This window comes from Macaca mulatta, chromosome 16 (genome assembly GCF_049350105.2).
Source record: "Macaca mulatta isolate MMU2019108-1 chromosome 16, T2T-MMU8v2.0, whole genome shotgun sequence".
NCBI lineage: Eukaryota > Metazoa > Chordata > Mammalia > Primates > Cercopithecidae > Macaca > Macaca mulatta.
This window is the reverse complement of record NC_133421.1, coordinates 71,268,667-71,294,640: the sequence shown is the minus strand read 5'-3', so window position 1 is coordinate 71,294,640 and position 25,974 is coordinate 71,268,667. Positions and strand designations below refer to the sequence as shown.

The 25,974-nt window shown below is 43.1% G+C and overlaps 2 protein-coding genes and 2 long non-coding RNA genes across 25 annotated transcripts in view; 2 read left to right on the top strand and 2 right to left on the bottom strand.

The window, feature by feature from the left end:
* Window positions 1–2,956, bottom strand: part of LOC114676027 (leucine-rich repeat-containing protein 37A3-like) — a 62,824-nt gene extending 59,868 nt beyond the window's left edge. For 3 of the 6 annotated variants that reach the window (XM_077972192.1, XM_077972194.1, XM_077972195.1), the window contains exon 1: window positions 912–1,670. Coding sequence is in view for 3 of the 6 variants with exons in the window: in XM_077972199.1 (XP_077828325.1) it covers window positions 912–1,128 (217 nt within the window). In the remaining 3 variants the exon portion in view is untranslated. Of the gene's footprint in view, window positions 1–911 lie in introns of all 6 variants that reach the window. The other 3 variants (XM_077972199.1, XM_077972193.1, XM_077972191.1) reach the window with 3 other exon arrangements.
* Window positions 1–25,974, top strand: part of LOC144335820 (uncharacterized) — an 81,069-nt gene that overhangs the window by 25,800 nt on the left and 29,295 nt on the right. The window lies entirely within an intron of this gene.
* Window positions 1,225–25,854, top strand: LOC144335814 (uncharacterized). 2 transcript variants are annotated; one of them, XR_013407003.1, is made up of 10 exons: window positions 1,225–1,484; window positions 1,660–1,947; window positions 5,395–5,617; window positions 9,521–9,637; window positions 15,374–15,471; window positions 16,266–16,420; window positions 18,080–18,246; window positions 18,328–18,437; window positions 22,862–24,760; window positions 25,626–25,854. It is a non-coding gene; the product is annotated as an uncharacterized LOC144335814 (long non-coding RNA). The 2 variants fall into 2 exon arrangements; XR_013407004.1 differs by having other exon boundaries at window positions 1,344–1,484; window positions 9,521–9,590; window positions 22,862–24,781; window positions 25,680–25,854.
* LOC716147 (leucine-rich repeat-containing protein 37A3) overlaps window positions 23,373–25,974 on the bottom strand; it is a 76,695-nt gene continuing 74,093 nt past the window's right edge. For 12 of the 16 annotated variants that reach the window (XM_077972183.1, XM_077972187.1, XM_077972184.1 and 9 more), the window contains 4 exons: window positions 25,762–25,811; window positions 23,993–24,047; window positions 23,775–23,914; window positions 23,373–23,669 (listed from right to left, as the gene is read on the bottom strand). In XM_077972183.1, the coding sequence (XP_077828309.1) occupies window positions 23,618–23,669; window positions 23,775–23,914; window positions 23,993–24,047; window positions 25,762–25,811 (297 nt within the window). In that variant the 3' untranslated portion in view covers window positions 23,373–23,617. The remainder of the gene's footprint in view (window positions 23,670–23,774; window positions 23,915–23,992; window positions 24,048–25,761; window positions 25,812–25,974) is intronic. The other 4 variants (XR_003723933.2, XR_013406997.1, XM_077972189.1 and 1 more) reach the window with 3 other exon arrangements.

Below are 25,974 nucleotides of genomic sequence, written 5' to 3'. Positions count from 1 at the left end.
TGTGACAGAAGTTGGTCCAAAAGTTCATCTTCGGCAATTATGTCTAGATGATCAACTACACATCTTTTGCAACAGGTGACACGAAACTGCATTTCCCAAGCAAGGCAAAGCGATCAAACGAGTTATGACGCGCGTTCCTGCGCTCTTGTGCAAATTATATTCGATTTAACCAAAACAATTTTGAATCGGATGAATTACCAAATTTGGTTGGGTCTTGTTTGGTTTTCTGCTTTGCTTTTTAATCATTTACCAGCAACTGTTGCACGGGCCCATTAGCACTCGAAGAATAAAAACAAACACACAGGACCAGATAAGGTTCCCCTACTAACCCAAATGATCCGTTTCCTTAACACAATTTAAAAACCACAGCTAGGGGTGTGAAAACAGGCATGTTTTTGTGTGTGTTTGTGTGCCACAATCTGTCCAAATCCTTAACTCCCTTTTAAGGAACAGATATATAATAAAAATCCGAAAGGAACGACATTAGAAATGCAAAGAGGTTTGCAAAACAAGAGGCTTCTTTCATTCCGGAAAACCACACCAAAACAAGAGGAGAAAAATGAAAGCAACGGATATGTGTTTGCCAAAGTTTCAATCTTGCCCGGTGGAGACACTACACGGGCACAAATTCTGAGGAGAAAAAAGAAAAAAAGAGGAGGTTGGCGGAGGAGACAAAGAGCGAGCGAGTGTGGCTTGCAAACTACAACAATGCAATCTCCACTTTTAACAATGCGTCTCTTTCCTCTTACAAATCTAGTTTTTTGCCACTTTGATGTGCCCTCACGTTTCCCCTCTGGGGGTCGGCGGGGTTGGGGGGAGATCGGAACAGGATGCACAGCACAAGAGGGAGCAAGGGGGGTAGGGCAGAGGAGGTGGGGAAGGAGTCTGCAGCAACTGCGCTGGGTGGGTACCTGGAGTGCTGCTGCAGGTTCTATGGCTCCCGAATCTGCTTTCCGTGGAGTAACTGACGTCCTCCTTGCTGGCTTCCGGCTCCTCCGGATAATCGGTCATCGTCCTCCTTCTCCATGTCATCCTCCTAGTTGTCTTCAGACTCCCGGGTCTCCTCGGCGTCGCCTTCGTCCTCCTCTTCCTCCTCCTCTTCCTCCTCGTCCTTGCTGTCGTGGTCATTGTACACCACTTTGTCGCCGACCCTCCGGGCCGCGGTGGTCCCGGCCAAATGATCCGGGCTGCCCCCGCCTCCTCGTCCCCGCCCCCCACTGGCCCGGGCCGCTGGTGCTGGGGGTTGCCGGTGGCTGCGGTTGCCTCTGGCTACTGCTGCCTACCCTGGGCGAGCTACGTCGCGTCTTGGGCGCCACCTCAGCCTGGCCCGGCTGCTAACGCGTTGCCGCGAGCTGAGTCCCCGCGTCCGGACATGGACGGCGGCGGCGGCGGCGGCGGGGCCGGGGCGTAGCGCTCTGCAGCGGGAGCCGCGGGCTGCTTGGTCAGCCTGCCCCGCCGTCCTCTAGTTGGAGCCGAGGCGTTAGGTAGAAGGGAAAGCGGATAGGGAGGGGCGAGCGCAGTGCGGGAGGTGGGGAGCGCCGGGCCCAGGGGGAAGGCCGGAGGGGCCCGGCTGGCAGAAGCGGTTAGAGGGAGAAGGCTCAATCCCAATGTCTGGGGCCACACTGCGAACCGCCCTCAGCCGCCATTTTGTTTCTTCAGTTTACCGGAGCGTGGTCACGTGAGCTGCACCTCCCACGAGCCTGGGAGGACCGAGGTGGCGCGGCGGCCTCTAGGGGGAGCACGAGAGCACTGAGTCGTGAGCGGAGAGCCCGCGGCGCTTGGGCTCGGCGCAGCCCTGCGCGGTGGCGCGGCTGAGAGAGACGCGCAGCTCGCGAAATGCCCGGGGTCTAAGGCCTTCGGAGACCAGTCTCCGCGGAGCGCTGACTGGAGCCCAAAGCCGACCGAACTACCTCCCCGCGTCTCACCTTCCGCGGCTCGGAGAGGAAGGTAGGAAAGCCCCCAAATATCATTCCCCTCCCGCCCCCTAGGGAAACTGAGGCTGAAAGAGCCAGCGAGAGATAGGAAAAAAAAAAAAAAAGTCGGGGAGAGGAGCGGCGCCAGCGACCGAGAGAAATTAGTCGGGTTCGGGGGACAGGGAGACAAGCCTCCAGAATTTAGGAAACTCCAAAGCTTGCAGCTGGAGTCCTGAAATTTACTCAGATGACAGCTGCTCCAGATCTGTGTCTGAGCCACGCCCCCGGATGCCCTGCCCGGAGGGAGGGGGGCCCTAAAACCTGTTGCGCGGAATCCCCACTCGGAAAGCCTCAGTAAACTCCAGAACGCAACTACTGCATGTTCCAATCTCCCGCCACCTTCCCAGTGTCTCAGGTAGGATCTCGGCCACTTCAGCAAGAACTTACCTCTCCTTTGCAGTGGAAAAGACGGAATCTTGCCTAAAACCTACTTCACGGTGTTACATGTTTGTATTATCGGGAAATAACCTTAATTTATTGACCCGACAAGTCACTAGGTTTCAGCTTAGCCCAGGGGACGAATCATGATGACATTTCAGGCGCCCTGAAACCTTATCACAGGGACTCAACCCTGAGTGGTTGAGGTCAGCCCTTCAGATAAGAGAAAGGTTTTATAAACATATATTTATTGAGATAAGTGACAACCAAAAAGTAATTTAAAGAAAAATGGTTGGCTGGGCGCGATAGCTCACACCTGCAGTCCCAGCCCTTTGAGAGGCCAAGGCTGGACGATAGGTTGAGGTCACGAGTTCGAGACCAGCCTGGGCAACATAGCAGGACTTTGCCTCTAGAAGAAATTTGAAAAAGTAGCCGGGCATGGTGGTGTGCACCTGTGGTCCCAGCTATGCGAGAGGGGTAGGGGGAAGGATTGCTTGAGCCTGGGAGGTGGGTGTTGCACAGAGCCATGATTGCACCACTGCACTCCAGCCTGAGTGACAGAGCAAGACCGTGTCTCAAAATTAAAAAAAAAAAAAAGAAAGAAAAATACTTAACAGGATTCTGTACATCGAAGGGCTTATTTCAATCTAGTTAGGAAAATGGAACACATACATGAAATGAAAATTAAACTACAAGGACTAATTGCCAAATAAATGCATTCAATACAATTTGATTGAGCCCTAAGGGTGGCAAATGTGTATATGTCTCCAGGGACTAGGTAAGTAATGTGTCAATAAAGTAGACAAGGTGAAGACCTAGGCAATGGAAATGCCCATATTTTGTTTGAAGAGGGTAGCCAGGCGGGGTGGCTCAGGCCTGTAATCCCAGCACTTTTTAGGAAGCCAGATGGGCGGATCACTTGAGCCCAGAAGTTCGAGATTAGCCTGGCCAACATAGTGAAACCCCATCTCCACTAAAAACACAAAAATTAGCTGGGCATGGTGGCATGTGCCTGTCGTCCTAGCTACTCAGGAGGCTGAGGCAGGAGAATCGCTTGAACCTGGGAGGCAGAGGTTACGGTGAGCCAAGATTGCACCACTGCACTCCAGCCTGGGCAACAGAGTGAGACTCCGTCACCACCACCCCCACCAAAAAAAGAGAAAGATTAAACAAAACAAAACAGATCCCCCACCCCCCCAAAAAAAAAAAACTTTTCTTTGAATGGACTAGCGTGGTGTTTGCTGTTTTGCTGCTTTATGCTTTAATGAATTTATCTTTCCGTGGCTTCAAGAAGAAAAATGATAAGTCAGTGAATACTGTGTAGATTGAGCATCCCTTATCTAAGATGCTTTGGATGAGAAGTGTTATGGGCTTTCAAATATTTGTATTATACTTACCAGTTGATCATTCCTAATCTGAAAATCTGAAATGCTCCAATGAGCATTTCCTTTGAACAGATGTTGGCACTCAAAAACTTTTAGATCTTGGAGCATTTTGGATTTCAGATTTTCAGAATCAGGGTACTCCACCAGTATCCTTTTATTTATCTATGATTTAATATAGCACTTCTTTCTTCAGAATTACTGAGTGACTCATTCCTGGTATGCTGCTAAATTTTTATTCATTTATTACCTTAATAATAATATTTAACATTTATTGATCACTGATGTGCCCAGGCACTATGGTAGATGCCTTATCATTATGCCTGTAAGTCTTATAGTGGCCTGCAGGCAGGTTTTATTATATCCTCATTTTACATGTGAGGTAAATAAAATGTCTTAGAGACTCAGAGAGCTTGTGTTTTCTCCATGTCCACATATCTTATAAGCAAATGAGCCTATTTAAAGCCAGATCTCTCCTAAAGCCCAGTTCTTGCAGTTCCCTCAGTTTGCCATTGAGGAAACGGGAAAATCAGACTCACTCTCATCAATTGCCTCACACATACTCTAGAATTCCTTTTGAGTGGGAACAGAAATACCATTATATGTATTCCTTTATGTCTAGTCTTAGACATTAATTTGCCTTGTTTCTTTTAAGTTAGTGACCATCTCTGTTGAAGTCTTTAAATCCATTAAAAGTGAATGAAACCTTAGGAGAGTTTTAGGCAGGAGAGGAAGCTCCTCTTCTCTCCAGTTTGGGCTTCGATTGTCCAGAAGTAAAGAAGAGGGATGAGATATTATTTGAGAAAACTCCTTCAAGAACCAGAACTTAGCAAACATTTACACCATTTTGATGGAAATATTTCTAAACTATATTATAAAGTTAGCGGGGTATGGCGGCACATGTCTGTAGTCCTAGCTACTTGGGAGGCTGAGTCAGGAGAATTGCTTGAACCTAGGAGTCTGAGTACGCAGTGAGCCATGATGGTGCCTGGGTGACAAAGTGAGACTCTGTCTCTAAAATAAATTTGTTTTATTCTAAAATAATTCTAGGCAGGGTGCGGTGACTCATGCCTGTAATCCCAGCACTTTGGTAGGCCAAGGTGGGCGGATAACAAAGTCAGGAAAGGTAGAACATATTGGCCAACATGATGAAACTCCATCTCTACTAAAAGTACAAAAATTAGCCGGGCGTGGTGGCACATGCCTGCAGTCCCAGCTATTCTGGAGGCTGAGGCAGGAGAATCGCTTGAACCCGGGAGGCAGAGGTTGCAGTGAGCTGAGATCGCGCCGCTGCACTCCAGCCTGGACAACGAGCAAAATTCTGTCTCAATAAATAAATAAAATAAAATAATTCTAAATACATTCTGCTCATTGTTACATTGATGATCTTAAAGTTGATTGAGATGTAGCTGAAACTGGCTTCCACAGAGTACTCTCACGTGGTTCTGAATTTTGAGGTCATCTTTCTTTGTGTCATGTTTTTTAGATGTCCTTTCTCAGAGTCAATCTAGTTTGAGTAAGACCTGCAGGGATCTCTTGTGAGCACATATATTGAGTTTTAGTGCATAAGCTTTGTTTTAACTTTTCACTGGGTAGATGAAACTGTCAGATAAGCGGCATTATGTCAACCATATAAAGTATTTCCCCCCATTTTTAAATAGAGAAGAAGATACAGAAATGAAAATGAAAAGAAAATTTGGTACTACAGCACAAAGGTCCAGCTTGCAGAATTAATTGACTGTCTGAACAAAGATTATTGGGAAGCAGAGATCTGCAAAATTCTGGAAGAAATGCGTGAAGAAATCCACCGACACATGGATATAACCGAAGGCCTGACCGATAAGGCTCGGGGCAGTAACAAATCCTTTCTGGCGGCAGCTAATGGTGAGAGGGCATTTTCTCATTTTATTTTTGTTAAGTCTGAGCTAAACTGTTGTATGAAATCACTGCAAAATTTGAAAATAGATTAAAATTTTCAAGTACAGTCTTGCATTGCTTAATGATGGGGATACATTCTGAAAAATGTGTCATTTGGCAATGTCATGATTGTGTGAACATCATAGAGTACACTTATACAAACCTAGATGGTAGGGTTTCCTGTACACCTAGGTTATACGGCATAGCCTATTGCTGCTAGGCTGCAAACCTGTACGTCATGTGACTGTACTGAATCCCATAAGCAGTTGTAGCACAACAGTAAGTATTTGTGTATCTAACCATATCTAAACGTTTAAAAAGGTAATACATAAAATCTTATGGGATCACCATCATGTACATGGTTCATGGTTGACCAAAACATTGTGCAGTGCGTGGCTGTGTGTATATTTTACTTTGGTTCTCCGTATTTCATTTTCCCAAGAGAACTTTGTTCATTCCCACGTAAATTAGGGATGCTATACATTTTAGTGTTTTATTTCTGCCTTGGGTCATCACTAATATTCCCCAATATGTTAGTTTGTTTCTTTAATTCAAGTATCTTTTTAAACTTTTTTGGCATTCCAGCTTTTAATTTTTTTGTTGTTGTTTTTGAGACAGAGTCTCTGACTCTCGCCTAGGCTGGAGTGGCATGATCTCAACTCACTGCAAGCTCCGCCTCCCGGATTCAAGCCATTCTCCTGCCTCAGCCTCCTGAGTAGCTGGGACTACAGGCGCCCACCACCACACCCGGCTAATTTTTTGTATTTTTAGTAGATACGGGGTTTCATTGTGTTAGCCAAGATGGTGTCGATCTCCTGACTTCGTCATCCTCTCACCTCGGCCTCCCAAAGTGCTGGGATTACAGGCGTGAGCCACCACGCCCAGCCTCCAACTTTTAATTTTAAGAAATAATATTCTTTTTGAACGTTTTGCCTTTTGCAAAAAATAAAAATTTTAAATTTAGAGTAAATTAGATTTATGCAAAAGTTCCAGAGATAATAGAGGGTTTCCATATATCCTGTACTTGGTTGCCCCTGTTATTAACGTCTTAGTTTAGTGTGGGATATTTGTTACAACTAATGGACCAGTATTGATACACTGTTATTAACTCAAGTCCATACTTCATTCAGATTTCCTTAGTTTTGACCTGATGCCCTTTTTCTGCCTCATCATCCTATACCACATGATATTTAGTCATCATGTTTTCCTCTGGATTGTCGGTTTCTCAGACGTTCCTTGTTTTTGATGGCCTTGACAGTTTGGAGGAGTACTGGTTAGGTATTTTGTAGAAAGCCATCATTATGGGTTTTTCTCATGGTCAGCCTAGGTTTTTGCATTTTGGGGAGGAAGACCACAGAGGTGAAGTGCAGTTCTCATCTTCTTATCAAGAGTGCATGCTGTCCTCGTGACTTATCACTGATGATGTTAACCTTGGTCCTGTGGGTGAGGCAGTGTTTGTCAGGTTTCCCCACATCCTCCCCCATCTCCTCAAACCCCCAATACTGTAAGTCACTGTAAACAGCCACACTTGGTGGGTGGGGAGTTACGTTCTACCTTCTTGAAGGGGCAATATCTACATCAATTATTTGGGATTTTTCTACACAGAAGATTTATTTTTTTCAGACATTTATTTCTATGAGTATAGATTCATGGATATTTACACTTATTGGGTTATAATTGGATATTTATTAGGTTATAATACAATGTCACCTTATTTATTTTGTTACTCAACTCCTCTTTTTATTTTTCTAAGTTATAAATACATATATATCTTAAAAGTTTAAATAGTATAAAAGGGTATGCTGTGAAAAATGAATCTTTCTCCTTCATAATCTCCAATCTGACCTTCCTTGCCCCAGAGGCAATCGTTATTGCTATATTTTTTTTTATCCTGCCAGATGTATTCTGTGCATGTTTAATAAATACTACCTGTGCTTTCCTTTTTTCCTTTTTTTTTTTTTTTTTGAGATTGAGTCTTGCTCTGTCTCCCAAGCTGGAGTGCAGTGGCGTAGTCTTGGCTCCGCAAACTCTGCCTCCCAAGTTCATGCCATTCTCCTGCCTCAGCCTCCCCAGTAGCTGGGACTACAGGCGCCCGCCACCTCGCCCGGCTAATTTTTTGTATTTTTAGTAAAGATGGGGTTTCACCGTGTTAGCCAGGATGGTCTCGATCTCCTGACCTCGTGATCTGCCCGCCTCGGCCTCCCTCCCAAAGTGCTGGGATTACAGGTGTGAGCCACCGAGCCTGGCCCCTGTGTTTTCTAATATAGCTGTCCCTCAGTATTCTCAGGGATTGCTTCCAGAACCCTCTGCAAATAGCAAAATCCGTGGATGCTCAAGTCCTGCAGTCGGCCCTGTGGAACCTGCTGATATGAAAAGGTGACATTCCATATCCAAGGGTTCTGCATCCTGAGAATACTGTATTTTCAATTTGAGGTTGGTTGAATCCAAGGATGCAGACCCTTTGGCCACGGAGGGCCGACTGTAGTGCCTTTTCAGTTTTAACTTGGATAAAATGATTAGGTAAGATTCTGCAAGTACACTTTCAAGTGCCCGGTTCTGAGTTCTGCTCTTCTGCATACATTATCTGCTATACTTATAATCCTATTAATTTTCCCCATTCTCCATTTGCTTAAAAATGGAATGTTTATATTTAATAAAGATACCCAGATAGCTATATCCAAGCTTGTTCTCACATGTTCTACATCAATATTCCTGTGAATTCATGCATATTTTTGGAGAATGATAGGCTCTCATATATAAATACTGTTGGGCACAAATATATTTTGTCTTCAGAAAAAAGCATTTTTAGTTACTGTGAATTATGTTTATTCATATTTGTTAGTTAGAAGTATTCCTCTTTTAGATCTGTTTAGAAAAATGTGTAATTTTTTTATTAGAAAAGTTTCAGTGTTCAGAAGTCTCTGGGGGATCAGTAATTGCAATAACACAATCTCCATCTTACTCTCCCCTCCCTATAGATCAAATCATAGGATATTGTATTAATTTCAGCCAGCTTACTTTCCCCCTTAATTTCCTTGTATGAGTCATGACATTAAAATAGATAAATCCCTTTTTGCTCTCCTGTGTTTTAGTACAATAACAGAGAACAATCTTCAGACCCCTAAAAGACAATGTGAGATATGATTTTATAAAGTATGTTGAATTAGAAATATTTCCCGGAATAAAAAATAAAAACAAAAACAAACAAAAACAAAAAAGATATTTTCCAGGGTGAGCTTGTCTGTGTATAAAATTATATATGCAGTGTAATCCTAATTAAAGAAGAAAATCAAAACAGGAATGGATAATCAAAAGTGTTAAGTGGTCTGATTTGGGGGAATGTAAAAAACTAAAAATGTTCATATAGGGCAATTGGTAATTGTCATCATGGAGAATTAAGTAAAGTACCATGCAAAAACTGTGCCTGGGTCGTTGGGATACTTAAATTCTCTTCCTCTAAATAACCAACTGGATCAGCTTTTATCATTGACAAATGACCAGTCAGCATAGTAGAATTGTAGTTGGTTTCCTTTTCATATTTTTTGCATTTCCTACAATGAGCATGTTCTATCTCAGTATAATTCATGTAATGTACTTTTAAAAAGTAGTTAAACCTTTTGTAGTAATCGAGAACAACAAAGAGAGCATTGAGCTTTAGGCCACAATATGTTCTTAGAAAGTTAGATGACTAAAATTTGTGTGCTGTGAGATTGCCTTGCAACCTGCAGTTATCCTCTTAGTATTACACGGAGTACATGGAAGTAAGATGAGTTGCACCTTGGATTTAATGGTGAGATCTGGACCCCAAAAATGACATAAATATATTTTTCTTTCTTTCCTTTTTTTTTTTTTTTTTTTTTTTTTGTTAAGGCATAACGTCAACGTGGTACTAGAAGAGGAGGGATTCACAAGAATTGAAAATTGATGGGGAAGAGAAGGGGTAACTAACATTTTTGAGTGCCTACTGTGGGCCAGGTGCTCAGCGAGGTATTTTACAATTCTTTAATCCCCTCAGCATCTTTTTAAGGAGTGTATTGTCAGTGAATTGAACATTCAGATAGACGAATCCCCCATTAAAACACCAGTCCCCCACCGTTATCTTTATTTGTTCTCTCTGGTAACCAAAATCTTGGCTATGATAGTTTAGGACCACCCAGTCCAGGTAAATACCCAAAATAATATCTAATAGTGTTCTGTAACTTGGAGGTTCTTTTTTTTTTTTTTTTTCGTGAGATGGAGTCTGGCTCTGCCGCCAGGCTGGAGTACAGTGGCATGATCTTGGCTCACTGCAGCCTCTGCCTTCCTGGTTCAAGCGATTCTGCCTCAGCCTCTCGAATAGCTGAGACTATAGGCATGCACCACCACACCCAGCTAATTTTTGTATTTTTAGTAGAGAAGGGGTTTCACCATGTTGGCCAGGATGGTCTTGATCTCTTGACCTCATGATTTTTCCACCTACAGCCTCCCAAAGTGCTGGGATTACAGGCGTGATCCACTGCGCCCAGCTAATTTGGAGTTTTGTCAGATGAAAACAATGGAATCTACGGGTGTTCTGATAATAGCCAAGAATAATTTGCAGCATGATAATAAGAATTTCAGAATCGTAGCCTGTCCTGATAACTTGGACTTGATGTTAACCTCTCAAACAAAATACTTCATTTCTAATGTATAGCTCTCTGGTTTTTATATACATGCATGTCTAGGAGAGTTTAATTCTATTTTTGATAGTTAAATTTTTTTCTCCATTTTTCCTCAATATTTTATAAAAAATTTCAAATGTACAGAAAGGTTGAAAGAAGTATACAGTTACCAGCCTGACCAACATGGTGAAACACCGTATCTAGTAAAAATATAAAAATTAGCCAGGCATGGTATTGCAGGCCTGTAATCCCAGCTACTTGGGAGGCTGAGGCAGGAGAATTGCTTGAACCTGGGAGGCAGAGGTTGCAGTGAGCCCAGATCGTGAACTGCACTCCAGCCTGGGCAACAGAGCAAGAGTTTGTCTCAAAAGAAAAAAAAAAGAATGAATTATACAGTAAATACTCATATATTCATTATCTAGATCTGTACTTTACTATATATTTGTAACTATACAGCTCACTATATCCTATGCCTGTATGGTAATTAAGTTTTATAATGCTTTATTTTGCTTATTTGAAAGAAGTTTATTTATTTATTTATTTATTTATTTATTTATTTATTTATTTATTTTTTGAGACGGAGTCTTGCTCTGTCGCCCAGGCTGGAGTGCAGTGGCCGGATCTCAGCTCACTGCAAGCTCCGCCTCCCGGGTTTACACCATTCTGCCTCAGCCTCCCGAGCAGCTGGGACTACAGGCGCCCGCCACCGCGCCCGGCTAGTTTTTTGTATTTTTTAGTAGAGACGGGGTTTCACTGTGTTAGCCAGGATGGTCTCGATCTCCTGACCTCGTGATCTGCCGGTCTCGGCCTCCCAAAGTGCTGGGATTACAGGCTTGAGCCACCGCGCCCTGCCAGAAGTTTATTTTTAGAAGAAATTTTTCTAAGTAGAGATGGTTTCTAAAACCTGGTAGGTTAATTCTTTGTTTAGTTTTGAAATATTCATGCAAAGTGTAGAATATACGTGTTTATAGAATATGCATATTTAGTATAGATCAGATACATAATAAGTTTTCACTCTTTAATGTTTTTCTCTCTGCTGAACACTTTGGGTCTATTTTTCTTGTTTTTGTTGTTGTTGTTTGTTTTGTTTTTGTTTCTTGAAACAGAGTCTCGCTCTGTCACCCATGCTGGAGTGGCATGATCTCAGCTCACTGCAGCCTCCGCCTCCCGGGTTCAAGCAATTCTCATGTCTCAGCCTCCCAAGTAGCTGGGATTATAGGCGTGCACCATCATGCCTGGCTAATTTTTGTATTATTGGTGGAGATGAGGTTTCACCACGTTGGCCAGGCTGGTCTCAAACTTCTAGCCTCAAGTGATTCACCTGCCTCGGCCTCGTGAAGTGCTGGGATTACAGGTGTCAGCCATTGTGCCTGGGTCATATTTTTGGTCTGTTTTCCTTATGGCTATGATTGCCATAGTTTTTTGGACCTAAAACCGGTATGAATGTGTGTATATATATGTGTATGTGTGTATATACATATACACATATATATAAGAGAGTTTAGCAAGATAGACTCTTTGAAATTAGAATCTTCATAGAAAATCAGAGAACTATGGTCATCCAACCTGTGCTTTTCAAACAATTTAAATGGTCTAAACTTAGTAGGCAATTAAAAAAATTTTTTTGTTTGATTTTCATTAAATGGTGTTGGGAAAGTAGGGAGGATATACAATGATTTGGTTGAGAAAAGCTATAGGATATAGCTATGTTTGAAAGACAGCTGGACATGGTGGCTCACACGTGTAATCCTTGCACTTTGAGATGGTTGGATCCCTTGAGGTCAGGAGTTTGAGACCAGCCTGGCCAACATGGTGAAACCCCACCTCAACTAAAAATGCAAAAATTAGCTGGGCCTGGTGGCATAAGCCTGTAATCCCAGCTACTGGGGAGGCTGAAACAGGAGAATCACTTGAACTCGGGAAGTAGAGGTTGCAGTGAGCTGAGATCATGCCATTGCACTCCAGCCTGGGCAACCAGAGTGAAACCCCATCTCAAAACAAAACAAGTAATCTTATGGGACTATTGTCATACATGTGATCTGTCCTTGAACAGAATGTCATGTGGCACTGAACTATATGTGTATTATTATTTTAAGATAAAATCATTAATAAAGTTTTTTTTTAAAGTTGCAGTTAAATCAGTTCCTCAGAAAGGTATGTGTGTGTATGTATACATATATGTAAAGAAGGAAGTTTTTTTTTCTTCTTCTTCAGAGGACTATGGATGGGTTCTTTTATATTTTTCTGATTTTGGTAGATATGGGGTCTCCCTGTGTTGCCCAGGCTGGTCTTAAGCTCCTGGGCTCAAGCAGTCCTAGCACCTCAGCCTCCCAAAACGCTGGGATTACAGGCATGAGCCACAACACCCGGCCAAGGGTTATTTTTATTCATCATCAAGATTTAAAGATTGAGTATCAAAAGTGGAACAACCCTACCCCAATCCTGGCTTTTCATGTTAGCCATTATATACCAGAATTGCACCTAGTAATCTATACATATATATGTGGTTTTGTAGCTAAGGTGTGTTAGGTTTTCTTTTCTATCTCCAGGATAAACATTTTTTAGTCTTTTTGTCTATTATAGCACATGAGACTTCTATGTTTAGGATACAACTGATACTAAGTCTGATTCCTAAATTAACCTGTTTCTTCCCAATACCACTTAAATAATATTTTTTACGCCAGTTCTTTAGGAAACTTCTGGCTAGGTTTTGTGTGTATCATTCAATTTTAATAAAAACTTTGATCTAAATTTCGAGTACCCCAGCAGTTTACTTTTCTTACATCTTTGTCCCCTTTCATCTCTCTATTGAATAATTAGCGACCATGTGCTGTGGCTCACACCTGTAATCCCAACACTTTGGGAGGCTGTGGCGGGCGGATCACTTGAGTCCAGGACTTCGAGAACAGCCTGGCCAACATGGTGAAATCCTGTCTCCACTAAAATATAAAAATTAGCCAGCATGGTGGTGTGCACCTGTAATCCCACCTACTCGGGAGGCTGAGGCATGAGAATCACTTGAACCCAGGAGGTGGAGGTTGCAGTGAGTTGAGATTGTTGTCCAGCCTGGGCAACAGAGCCAGATTCTTAAAAAAAAAAAAAAAAAAAAAAAAAAAAAATCTAAAGAGGCAGCAATACTGTTCTGATAATCCCCAGATTTTTCCAAGTATAAATTTTCCCAGGAATATTGTCCAGATTCCATATGTAAGCGTTTACACACCTGATTTACAAAGAAACATAAAATTTCCTTTTCATTAAGGAAACAGATCCTCCACAAACAGATCTTGAGTGGGGAGGGGAGGAAAAAGACCTACCACCTCTACTTTGTTTTTAAAAAAAGAAAAAACTCTTATCTGAGAACACACCAAATGGTGAATGATGCCAGTGTAGCCGGGGGTGGGGGGCCCGGGGACCCTGGGATGGGGAACCACAGTGGCTTCCGCAGAGGTTTCAGCAGTGGCATCCGGGGCCGGGGTCGCAGCCGTGGATGGGGCCGGGATTGAGGCCATGGAGCTCATGGAGGCAAGGCTGAGGATAAGGAGTAGATTCCCATCACCAAGCTGGACTGCCTGGTCGAGGACATGAAGATCAAGTCCCTGGAAGAGATCTGTCTCTTCTCCCCGCCCATCAAGGAATCTGAGATCGTTGACTTTTTCCTGGGGGCCTCTCTCAAGGACAAGGTTTTGAAGATTATGCAGAAGCAGACCCGCGCCGGCCAGGGCACCAGGTTCGAGGCGTTTGTTGCCATCGAGGACTACAATGGCCACATCGGTCTGGGTGTTAAATGCTCGGAGGAGGTGGCCACTGCCATCTGTGGGGCCATCATCATCCTGGCCAAGCTCTCCATTGTCCCCATGCGGAGAGGTTACTGGGGAATGAGATTGGCAAGCCCCACACCGTCACTTGCAAGGTGACAGGCCACTGCAGCTCTGTGCTGGTGCGCCTCATCCCTGCCCCCACGGGCAATGGCATCTTCTCGGCACCAGTGCCCAAGAAGCTGCTCATGATGGCTGCTATCAATGACGGTTATACCCCAGCCAGGGGCTGCACTGCCACCCTGGGCAACTTCGCCAAGGCCACCTTTGATGCCATCTCTAAGACCTACAACTACCTGACCCCGGACCTCTGGAAGGAGACTATTCACCAAGTCTCCCTGTCAGGAATTCACTAACGACCTCCTCAAGACCCACACCAGAGTCTCTGTGCAGAGGATCCAGGCTCCGGCTGTGGCTACAACATAGCGTATTTATACAAGAAAAATAAAGTGAATTAAGCCTGAAAAAAAAACAACTGATCATTTATGCTATATTTAAAGCATTTAAATCACTTTCAGAATTACCACTGGGAATGTTACGTTAAAAATTAAGGCCAAGTGCGGCGGGTCACGTCTGTAATTCCAGCATTTTGGGAGGCTGTGGTGGGCAGATCACTTGAGCTTATGAGTTCGAGACCTGCCTGGGCAACATGGCAAAACCCCATCTCTACAAAAAATACAAAAAGGCCAGGTGTGGTGGCTCACACCTGTAATCCCAGCATTTTGGAAGGCCAAGACAGGTAAATCACCTGAGCTCATGAGTTCAAGACCCACCTGGGCATCATGGCAAAACCTGGTCTCTAAAAGCAAAAATTAGCTGGATGTGGTAGTATACACATGTAGTCCCAGCTGCTCAGGAGGCTGAAGTCGGAGGATGGCTTTAGCCTGGGAAATACGGGTTGCAGTAAGCCAGCCTGTATGATACAGCCAGACCTTGTTCCAAAAAGAGAAAATAATAATAATACTGAAGAATTTGAATGTTTTTCATATCTCCCTTAATAACTCTAATATCTGACAGGAAGTTTAAAGTAATAGTAATATTCAAGAAGGCAACGATAGTTTATTTTGTAAGCATTTCTTTTGATTCATGTTCTATTTGCTTTCACTTGATTTGGAGATTAGTAGATAGGAGAAATTGGTAATTTAGAGAAGCATCACGAAGAGTGCTCTCCGAACTTCTGTAACTTTTACCTAATTTTTTATACTAAAAGTTTATGATAAAAGTTTTGAGGTTTGTAGCTTATTTAATCTACTTGTTTCTCTCCACAGCAAGACAGATCGGCTTGCCAAAGGATCAGAATGTTATCAAAAGAGCCTTAGTTTAAATCCTTTCCTCTGGTCTCCTTTTGAATCATTATGTGAAATAGGTAGGTGGGTGGGGTTTTTTCCCGCTACTTAATTTTTGGAGAGCAATACAGATCATCTACCCCCAAGAAAAATATTTTTCCAAGTTAAAATTGAAAATAAAAAATAAGTTAGAATCATAGGTATGTTTCAAGAATCATATAGCTGAAAATTACACAAAGATTAAATGCAGTAGATTTTCTGTTTAGCCCATCTACTTTCAAGTATCTGGTGTCCTCTAGAATGGGTTATATTGTGTGTTTAACACTAGCAAAAATAGCTTTCTGAATAAGATAATTAATAGAATTTCTAATGCAATTAATAGAATGCCTGGAGCAGAAACTTACAAGACCTGAACAGTATAGGGAGAGAATTTCTCAGTACATTTGAGATACATGAAGGACCATTTTTCAACATTGTTGTATTTATATTTATATATATAGAGAGAGAGAAGGGCTTCAACCTTCACTGTAAAATGTAATGGGTTTTAATTCTTCAACTTCATCTCCTACTTTGAGAAAAATGAGATCTACTTATTTTCAGCTTTAAAACAAACACAGAAATCTGCATTTTTCTGTGATTTGTTATGTTTAAAATTAGGGTTCTTGTAGTTTATTTTCTAAATTTACAGCTTTATCTTACTAGTAAACTTTTATGATACATTGATAGATGGGCTTTTAGGGAGTAAATTTGATTAGCAGAAGTGGACAGGAGAATTTAAAATTTTGGATAAGGCCTATTTCCTGACTTATGCATACCTGAAAAAAATGTAATCCTCACTTCTTCAGAGACAAACTTTTTTTTTTTGTCTTCACAGGTGAAAAGCCAGATCTTGACCAAACATTTAAATTCACATCTTTACAGAACTTTAGCAACTGTCTGCCCAACTCTTGCACAACACAAGTACCTAATCATAGTTTATCTCACAGACAGCCTGAGACAGTTCTTACGGAAACACCCCAGGACACAATTGTAAGTGTCTTATATTCTAGTGTTCAAAATGTTATGAAAACTACAAAGAATGATCTGAACTAAATAATATATCGTGAATGACTTGGTAGAAATTTTCTGTTTCAGGAATTAAACAGATTGAATTTAGCCTCCCAAGTGGCTGGGATTACAGGCACTGGCCATCATGCCCAGCTAAATTTTGTATTTTTGGTAGAGACGGGGTTTCACCATGTTGGCCAGGATGATCTCGATCTCTTGACCTCGTGATCCGCCTGCCCCGGCCTGCCAAAGTGCTGGGATTACATGTGTGAGCCACCACGCCCGGCCACATGACTGACCTTTACAGCATGGCCAGCCCCCGTCCAGAAACTACCTAGGAGTTACTTCATTAGCATAAATTCAGGCAGGGTCCCAGGAGCTCGCAATGAATAACAAAGACTTCCCTGTCACTTGAGGAATTCCAAGAACTTAGTAGATCTCAGGAGCCTGGGGCGTGGACCAGACAGATTCTTTATTATATAACACTCAAACACCTACACTGAGCAGTTTCAACTGAAGAGTCCAGGGAAGCCCTCTGCAGATCTTTGTAGGTCCCCTCTTCGTAGCCTGTTCTTCTCTCTGGTGCTCTGCCTTCAAATTCTGGCTGCTTTGACTTTTCTCAAATCCTCAACATTTTCTTTTCAACACACTGGGACCACTGAGCTCTATTTGCATTCTTTTTTCCTGCACGGTGGCCCTAGAGCTGTCCTCAGAAATGTTTTGCCTATTGTCCAGTGTCTGAAAACCATTGTTCCATATATTTGGTTCAGTTTGTAGTTATCTGAAATGGGAGAATAAATGTATTCCATGTTACTCTGTCATGACTGGCAGAAGTCTGTTCTTTCTGTTTAGAAAGTTTTTTTAGAGATGATTAGAATGGCGTAGTACTTTTAGCTAAATCATCCAAGAAAGCTTGTGTGTCATTTTCTCCATATAAAGGGAAATCTAATTTTGAACTTTGGAAGCCTTTCATTATCAAACTCCTAGCTTATCAGATGCAGATTAAAAGGATTCTTGTGTATGTGAGACATAGACACACATGCATATATAGAGGTATATATGCATATTATATATGTACATATCATAAAAGATGAAAATATATATCTTTTTATTTTCTGAAATTCTTTGACCCAGACTCAGGTAGCTAGTAGGATTTCCCATAAATTATAAAGTTTAGATACTTTAGTCCATAAGTTTACCCACTGTCAATTCTCGATTGTTTCAGATTTTAGGTTTGCTTGCTCCTAAGACTGCTTTATATCTCGGGGTTTGCCTTTAAAGTGAAAATGTACAGAGGCTCCTTTTGCTCTGAACAGAATAAACCTTTGATGTAGCTATTTGAATTTACAGGGAGATAACTTCTCAAGTATCAATTGTTCTAGTGGTATTTATTTGTTGACAAATACCCCACATTTAGACTGTCTTTGCCCAACTGTCTTTTCATTTTTCTCCAATCTGTTATAGTTGCAAATGAAGGGTAAAAATAATTGATTTATAGATGTGTTTATCATTTATTGATCCAGAATTTTATGAGGATTATTTTTAGTTCAAATTAACAATTTCAGAGAGAGTGAAGATCTGTGTTATATTCTTTACTATTTTGTAGTAACAAGTCATTTTATTTTTATTTTTTATATGAAGGAAAGTTTATTAAGGAGTACTGACTTATGATCATAAGCTGAAGTCCCACAAGAGGCCGTCTGCAAGCTGAGAAGCAGGAAAGCCAGTCTGAGTTCCTCATTTTTAAATACTGTGTTTTCATGGAGAAACCACGAAAAGAACTGATGTAGAGTACTTACATAATTAATGTATGTTTTAAAAATATACCCAAATTGAGACAATGGTTAATGGTCATAAATCAAGTAAAATATTAATGTCTTCCTTTATAGTTTTTTTTAGTACACCACCTCAGGTATTGAGCCCCACTATTACATCTCCCCCAAGCGCACTGCCTCGAAGAAGTTCACGACTCTTTACTAGTGACAGCTCCACAACCAAGGTAAAGACTTCTGTATGTCACGTTTTCTTAATGCTTCCCCTGCTGAAATTTCTGTTCATTGATGACTCCATTCCTAATAAGTTAATAAAGAGACTATTTTGAATTTAAAATGTTTTAATTTAAAGGGCCATCTATTTTTGTGAAGTTAATTAGTCTTTTAGTAAATATTATATAATATTCTTTTCTAATTAAATTTTTTTTCTCAAGTTAAAAATGACATAGGAATAATCTTGAAATGGCAAAATTATAGTAATGGACAACAGATCAGTGGTTATTAGGAGTTAGGCCTCTAGGGAGGATGTTACTATTAAATCATGGCACAAAAGAATTTCGTTGTGGTGGTACAACAGTGATTGTGGTGGCTGATTACACAGATCCATTCACGTGATAAAATTTTATACAACTATGCGCATACACACACGGATTTATATAAAAACTGATGAAATCCATATAAGGTCTTTAGTTGATAATATCGTACTAATTTCAGTTTTCTGGATATAATGATATACTATGGTTGTGTCAGATGTTATTTGCGGAAGAGTGAGTCTAAAATTATTTGAAAATAAAAGTTAAAAAAAACCAGACCTGGTAGACACAGTGGCTCACGCCTGTAATCCTATCACTTTGGGAGGCCAAGGTCGGCTGATCACTTGAGGTTAGGAGTTCGAGACCAGCCTGGTCAACATAGCAAGACCACAGATCTAAAAAAAAAAAATTTGGTATGTGTAAAGGAGGTAGAAGTCATCATTTCCTCCCTCATAGCAGCAGGCGTGCAGGCTCTGGTAGTCAGCTGGACTCCATACTCCCCCACCAGTCACCAGCCTGGGGACCGTGGGGCTGCGAGGACCTCAGCAGCGGTTTCCCAAGTTTCCTGACTTCTTCCATCCTCTGGAAATCAGCTGTGATCAAGCAGCCTGAAAGCCAGTGGTGCAACCTCCTCCTCCCCAACCTTCACCACCTCTAACCCCTCCAGTGATAAGCACTAATTGCCTATATACAACCCTTTTTTGTTTGAAATAGCTAGGGTAATTTCTGTTTTCCTATCTGGGGTAGTGTAACATAAGAAGAAATATATATATGGTCTCTGCCCCCAGTTCCTAACACAAAGCTCCTAAAACCCTTGGAAATTCCTGAATGATGGGGGTGCTAGGAGCATTGTCTTTTTTTTTTTTTTTTAATTTATCATTTTTCTTTTCTCCCAGGTGTTTTTCTTTTTTTTTTTTAACTTTTATTTTCGGTTATGGGATACATGTGCACGTTCGTTATATAGGTAAACTTGTGTCACAGCAGTTTGTTATACAGATTATTTCGTTACCCAGGTACTAAGACTAGTACCCAGTAGTTTTCTCTGCTCCTCTCCCTCCTCCCACCCTCCCCCCTCAGGTGCGGCCTAGTGTGTGTTGGTCCCTTCTTTGTATTTGAGTTCTCATCATTTTGTTCCCACTTGTAAGAACATGCAGTGTTTGGTTTTCTGTTCCTGTCTTAGTTTGCTGAGGATAATGGCCTCCAGCTCCATCCGTGTTCCTGTGAAAGACATGATCTTGCTGTTTTTTATGGTTGCACATCTTTTATTCTAACATTTGGTCCTTGAACCTGGTTCCTGACACAGAGCTCCTAAATCCCTTGGAATATTCTGGGTGATAGAAGCATCCTTTGTTCTCATGAGGTGACTCTTGGTGGGCTCTTTATTTGGGTCTGGTCACCAGAAAGATCTAACTATGGGTGGAAGCTTTGTGCTTTCAGCCCCATTCCCCAGCCTCTGGAGTAGGGAATGGAGCTGGAGCTCAATCATGACTATGTGATAAAGTCTCCAGAAAATTCTTTGAAAGGCAGGCCTTGGAGAGCTTCCGGGTTGGCGAACGCATCCATGTGCCGGGAGGGTGGTGCACCCCAACTCCACAAGGACCTTTCCAGACCTCACCCTGTGTATCTCTTCATCGGGCTGTTCATTTGTGTCCTTTAAAATATCCTTTGTAATAAATCAGCAATAGTAAGTAAACTGTTTTCCTGGGTTCCATGAGCTGTTCTAGCAAATGTTCAAACCTGAGGAGGGAGCTGTTGGGACCTCGTTTATAGCCAGCTGGTCAGATGCATAGGTGATGCTTGGCCTTGCACCTGGGGTCTGATGTGGGGGCGGTCCTGTGTGACTGAGCCCTTAACCTGTGGAGTCTGGTGTTCACTCTGCTTAGGGCTTCTCTGCCTTGGTAGCGTCCTGTCAGAAGGCCTTTCCTTCCTCTTGTCAGCTCAGAAAACTTTTCTTCCACTTCCCTTCTTCTAAGCCATCCCTTACATCTACTCCTTTCCAGCCGACCAAGAACAGAACCAGGGCTGGCTCCACTGCCACCGTGCCGTCCCACACTGTCTCCTCAGGATGTATTCAGATGTCCGGCCCTCCCCCGAGTCTAGGAGCCCTTTGAGGAAAGGGATGCTGTCCTAGTCAACTCTTTCCCAGCACCAGGCACAGCGTCTGGCACGTTCCATCTTTTTCATGGACTCTCCCCAGGTGGCCTGACCTTCCCTTCTCTGAACCGCTGCACTTCCTGTCTGCATCATGTTTGCTCTAATCAGATATCGCCTTATTTCATCATCTTTTAAAAAATATTTTATTTTTCTAGTAGGTTTCATTGGAATCTGAATTTTCATTCATTTAGTAGCTGCTGGCCTTGTGTCTACCTCTCTGGCACTCAGGTCTCATTTAAGAGCTGGCCCACTGAGCTGTGATTTGACATCAGTGAGATGGAGACTGAGTTAGCCCAGGCAGTCATGTTTTCTTCAACCCCGGCGCCCCTCCCCCTCCCAGGCTACAGGCAGGGATGGGCACCAGCCTGGGAGAGACAGTTTATGCACAGTTTGATCCAGCAGAAAACTCTGGACTTACACAAAACTGCTCAATAGAGTAAAAACTGGGTAAAGTAGAATCTTATTTTGGGAGTTTTTAGAAATATGGTGGGGTAGCATTTGGGAATAATAAGAATTGTAGCTGGCATGGTGGTACACGCCTGTAGACCCCCAGCTACTCTGGAGGCTGAGGTAGGATCTTTTGAGCCCAAGAACTTGAGGCTGCAGTGAGCTATGAATGTACCACTACAGTCCAGCCTGGGTGACAGATCAAGACCCTCTCTGAAAAAAAAAAAAAATACATTTGAGATTCATAAATTTTTTTGGTTATATAAAAAAATTATAAGCATCAAAGTGTGAAATTATGTAAATATGCCAAAATAGGAACCTGGAAGTGCTTGGGATCTAGACTTCGGGAGCCCAGCACTGCAAGGATCCCTAGTCTTGGCTTTTTTTTTTTTTTTTTTTGAGATGAACTCTCATTCTGTTACCCAGGCTGGTGTGCAGTGGCCCAATCTGAGCTCACTGCAACCTCTGCCTCCCAGATTCAAGCAATTCTCCCTCCCTCAGCTTCCTGAGTAACTGGGATTACAGGCGTGCATCACCACCTCCAGCTAATTTTTGTATTTTTTTAGTAGAGACAGGGTTTTTCCATGTTGTCCAGGGTGGTGTTGAACCCCTGACCTCAGGTGGTTCACCTGCCTCAGCCTCCCAAAGTGCTGGGATTACAGGCATGAGCCACTGCACCCGGCCTGTCAGATGATGATTTTTTTTTTTTTTTTTTTTGGAGACAGTCTCGCTGTGTTGCCCAGGCTGGAGTGCAGTGGCGTGATCTTGGCTCACTGCAAGCTCTACCTCCCGGGTTCACGCCATTCTCCTGCCTCAGCCTCCCGAGTAGCTGGGACTATAGGCTCCCGCCACCATGCCCGGCTAAGTTTTTTTTTGTATTTTTAGTAGAGACAGGGTTTCACCGTGTTAGCCAGGATGGTCTCCATCTCCTGACCTTGTGATCCGACCGACCACCTCGGCCTCCCCAAGTGTCAGGTGATTTAAAAACTATTCTTCCATGAATTGCTGGGCTAATTGATATGACTGTAAAATGCCTAACCCAGGGTTTAGCATCAAGTAAGCAAATTGTAACTGTTAGCTGCTGCTCTGCCTATGACTATTTAGTCTTGTGCTTTAAACTCAAATATTTGTTGGCCCACTGAAGTCACTACACAGAGAAAGATGCTTTTCATTCTCAGTAACGAACTTTGGGAGATAACTGGGGCAGGCAGCTAGACAACAGGTGTCTTTTGTCCAGCATCAGCAAACTCATTGGAACTGATGGGTGGCTCACTTTGCTTAGAACCCCTACCAGCACGTACACGGGGCTGCTTCCCAGTCACACTGCTCCTGGGAAGGTGGGGGGCAGCTGTTCTGCAGTTAGCGCCGTTCTTTACCTCCTGTTACCAACCGCCTGAGTTCATCTGTGTTCAGTTAGGTAGATTACCAATTCCTGTTCATTCAGATTTTCTTCTGCTCACTAATGTGTTTAATGTTCCCTAACCTACCAAATGTGATTGGTGACTTTTTCTTTGAAGGTGGACTGGAGGAATCCTTGCGCCTTCTGCAGCATTCTACTGCCATTGTGGAACAGTGCGGCTATGGATGTGCATCAGCGGGGGATGGGAAGAGGCTGGGGCAGTACATGTGAATGGAGAGGTAGCCCCACCCAGTGTGTTTTCTGAAATACAGTCCCGCAGAGGGCAGTCTTGGGAAATTACTGCTCTCACATACTCTTCCTGACCCTACCCCTCCAGCATCTCCCTGCTATCCAAGGGTTGGGATTTTTAAAAAGAAAAACAAATTTTTAAAAAACCAAGTGAATCTTTTGCCATCTTGTAAGGGTGAAAAGCTCCCACCAAGTCTGGATGAACATTCATGCGTGGGCTTGAGGGCTTGGGAAAAAGACGGGGCTTGGCCCCACAGTGCAGGCAGGCCCTGTGATCCCATGAGAGAGGCCAGAAGGTGGGAGGTTGCCTGTGGGCAGGAGGTCAAGTATGTGGTTATTTTATGACTGGTGCTTGATGAACCAAGGGAGAGGGCACCGAGAACAAGAGAACAACAGTATTTAATGGTAAAATCTCCACCCCTGAGGATATGTTTTCAGGTCTGGGTGACTAGTAAGACTGGGAAACAAGGGAGGGAACGACGGCGCTGTGCTTCCTCTGCCCGCTGCCTCTGTGGATGCGTGGACCGCTGGCTTCAGTCCTGCTTTTCTTTCTGATGGCCCTTGTTGTTTATGCTACGTATTTTTGCAGGAGGCCTGAGGCGGGCTGGGGTCACTCTTTCTTCTCCTATGACTGGGCTTCACTCTCCTCCCCCATCTCTGTTGGGGCTTCGCTGTCCCTGTGGTAAGAGTAACAATGCCAAGGTTTTGATTCTTGAAAGGAGCGATTAAGCTTCTCACCCCCTCCTCATTTTAGTTGGGAACTGTGAGGGCCCCTCATTTACCCAGGTTCCCTGCTGAGGATCTCCTCCTCATTAGATGACTTCTTGTGCAGCTTCTCTGCCTGGTTATTTACTCTTGTGGCACTGAGAGGTTTGCACATATCTTTAAGCCACAGCGGCTGTCTGAATGAGAAAGATCCATCCTAGAAGATAGAAAGGGAAGTATTAATTTTGCATGTCCTGGCCTTTCCCTGGCCACAGCAATGAATCCTCCAAAGTACCTGAGTCTCACTTGGCGAACAGCATCTCCTACATGGCAGAAATCTGAAAATGCCCCTGGGGAGACACATGCACAAGATAGTGAGTGATGCTGCCATTTCCCACGTCTCTCACAATGTACTTCTCTGGTCTTATTAGGACTAAATGAGTACCTCAGTCCATAATCACAGTGAGAAGAACCACCGCAGACCATATACCTGGGGTCCTGAAAATAATCCCATGTATGTGGGACTTTCAGAAACTCTCCATGTCTGTTCAGAAGGGCCCCACAATATACTGGGAGGACTTTGTATGCGGCTCAGCATGGAGCATCGGCAGGATGTTCAGTCCCAGTCACCCCCTTGGCCAAGTGCCCTTGTGCAGTGAATAAACTGCACAGCCATGCTGGGCAGAAGCATTTTATATCAGTCCCCTTCAGACTTAGTCTCACAGGCATCGTTTGATGGGGGGTGGGAGATGAAGTGGTTCTTTTCTTTCTAGATACTTTATTCTATAAGTTGATCACCTCAAGCAAATGCCTGAGTGCAGGTAGCCAAGTTATCTATCTCACAGTCTTCATATGGCTGGCTGTCGCTGGTGAGTGAGTGAGCTGTGAAATCAGTTTAAAGGACAACATATTCTTTTTGAATCTGAATAAAATAGGAAAAGCCAGAGTGCATTGTGTGACCATGGGGCAGCTCTCCCTTTTTCTTTCTCAGTTTTCCTGTCATAATATGACGAAATACTGTCTAAGGTCTCTCGTAGTTAAAATTCCTTTTTTTTGTTTTTTTGCTTGAGACAGTTTTGCCCTTGTTCCCCAGGCTGGGTGCAATGGTGCGATCTTGGCTCACTGCAACCTCCGCCTCCTGGGTTCAAGCAATTCTCCTGCCTCAGCCTCCTGAGTAGCTGGGATTACAGGTCTGCGCCACCACACCCAGCTAATTTGTATTTTCAGTGGAGACTAGTAGAGATGGGGTTTCACCATGTTGATGAGGCTGGTCTCGAACTCCTAACCTCAAGTGATCCACCTCGGCCTCCCAAACTGCTGGGATTACAGGTGTGAGCCATCCTGCCTGGCCTTTCTAGTTAAAATTCTGTGAGGTTTGCATAAAAGGAATAGAGTGGGGCCCAAAAATCAGTAAGATGAGAAAATAGTGTTTCCTCACTTCTAGGATCCAGGCAAAAAAAAAAAAAGAAATAAATAAAAAAGAGAAAGTAGTGTTTCCTGCCACTTTCGAGGAAGGACTCACATATTCTACCTTCCATCAGCTTTGAAGGAGACGAGTGCCCTCACTCCCACACCCGGTGGCCTTCCTTACCCCTTCCCCAGAGCCTCCAAGAAGACCCTGGCCTGGCCTGATGCCCACCGTCAGCAGGAACAGGCACCAAAACCTTTCCCCTTCCTGTCCCTCCCCACAGGGCTGGGGACAACAGATGTGTCCTTGTTAGTTCCATCCAGCTCAGCTTTTGGCTGGGGAGCTAATTTCACTGGAGCCAGGCTAAGCATGAGGGTAACTAAGTATTTGTCCTGTCTTGGGCAGTTTCCTCACTGAAAAATGAGGGCAGAGTTCTAAGCTCTCCTCTAATTCTAAAATTCTAATTAAAACGTCGTGAGACTAGTGACGGCGCATGCCTGTAATCCCAGCTACTCGGGAGGCTGAGGCAGGAGAATCGCTTGAACCTGGGAAGTGGAGGTTGTGGTGAGCTGAGATCGCACCACTGCACTCCAGCCTGGCAACAAGAGGGAAACTCTGTCTCAAAAGAAAAAAAAAATCACCTAACTAATATTTACCTTGAGACTCCTTCTTCATCTTCTTGTGATGACTTTCGGTGAGAATAAATCTGTTTTGGAAGAAAACGCAATAAAGATTATCTATCACAACAACCATCATCTCCAAATCTGTATTCATTCCTTTTATTCATTTTAAGTCTCATCTGCCTGAGGAGATAACTTGTTTGAAGACAGGAATCGTATGCTGTTTAACAGAGCTTTGATTCTTCCACA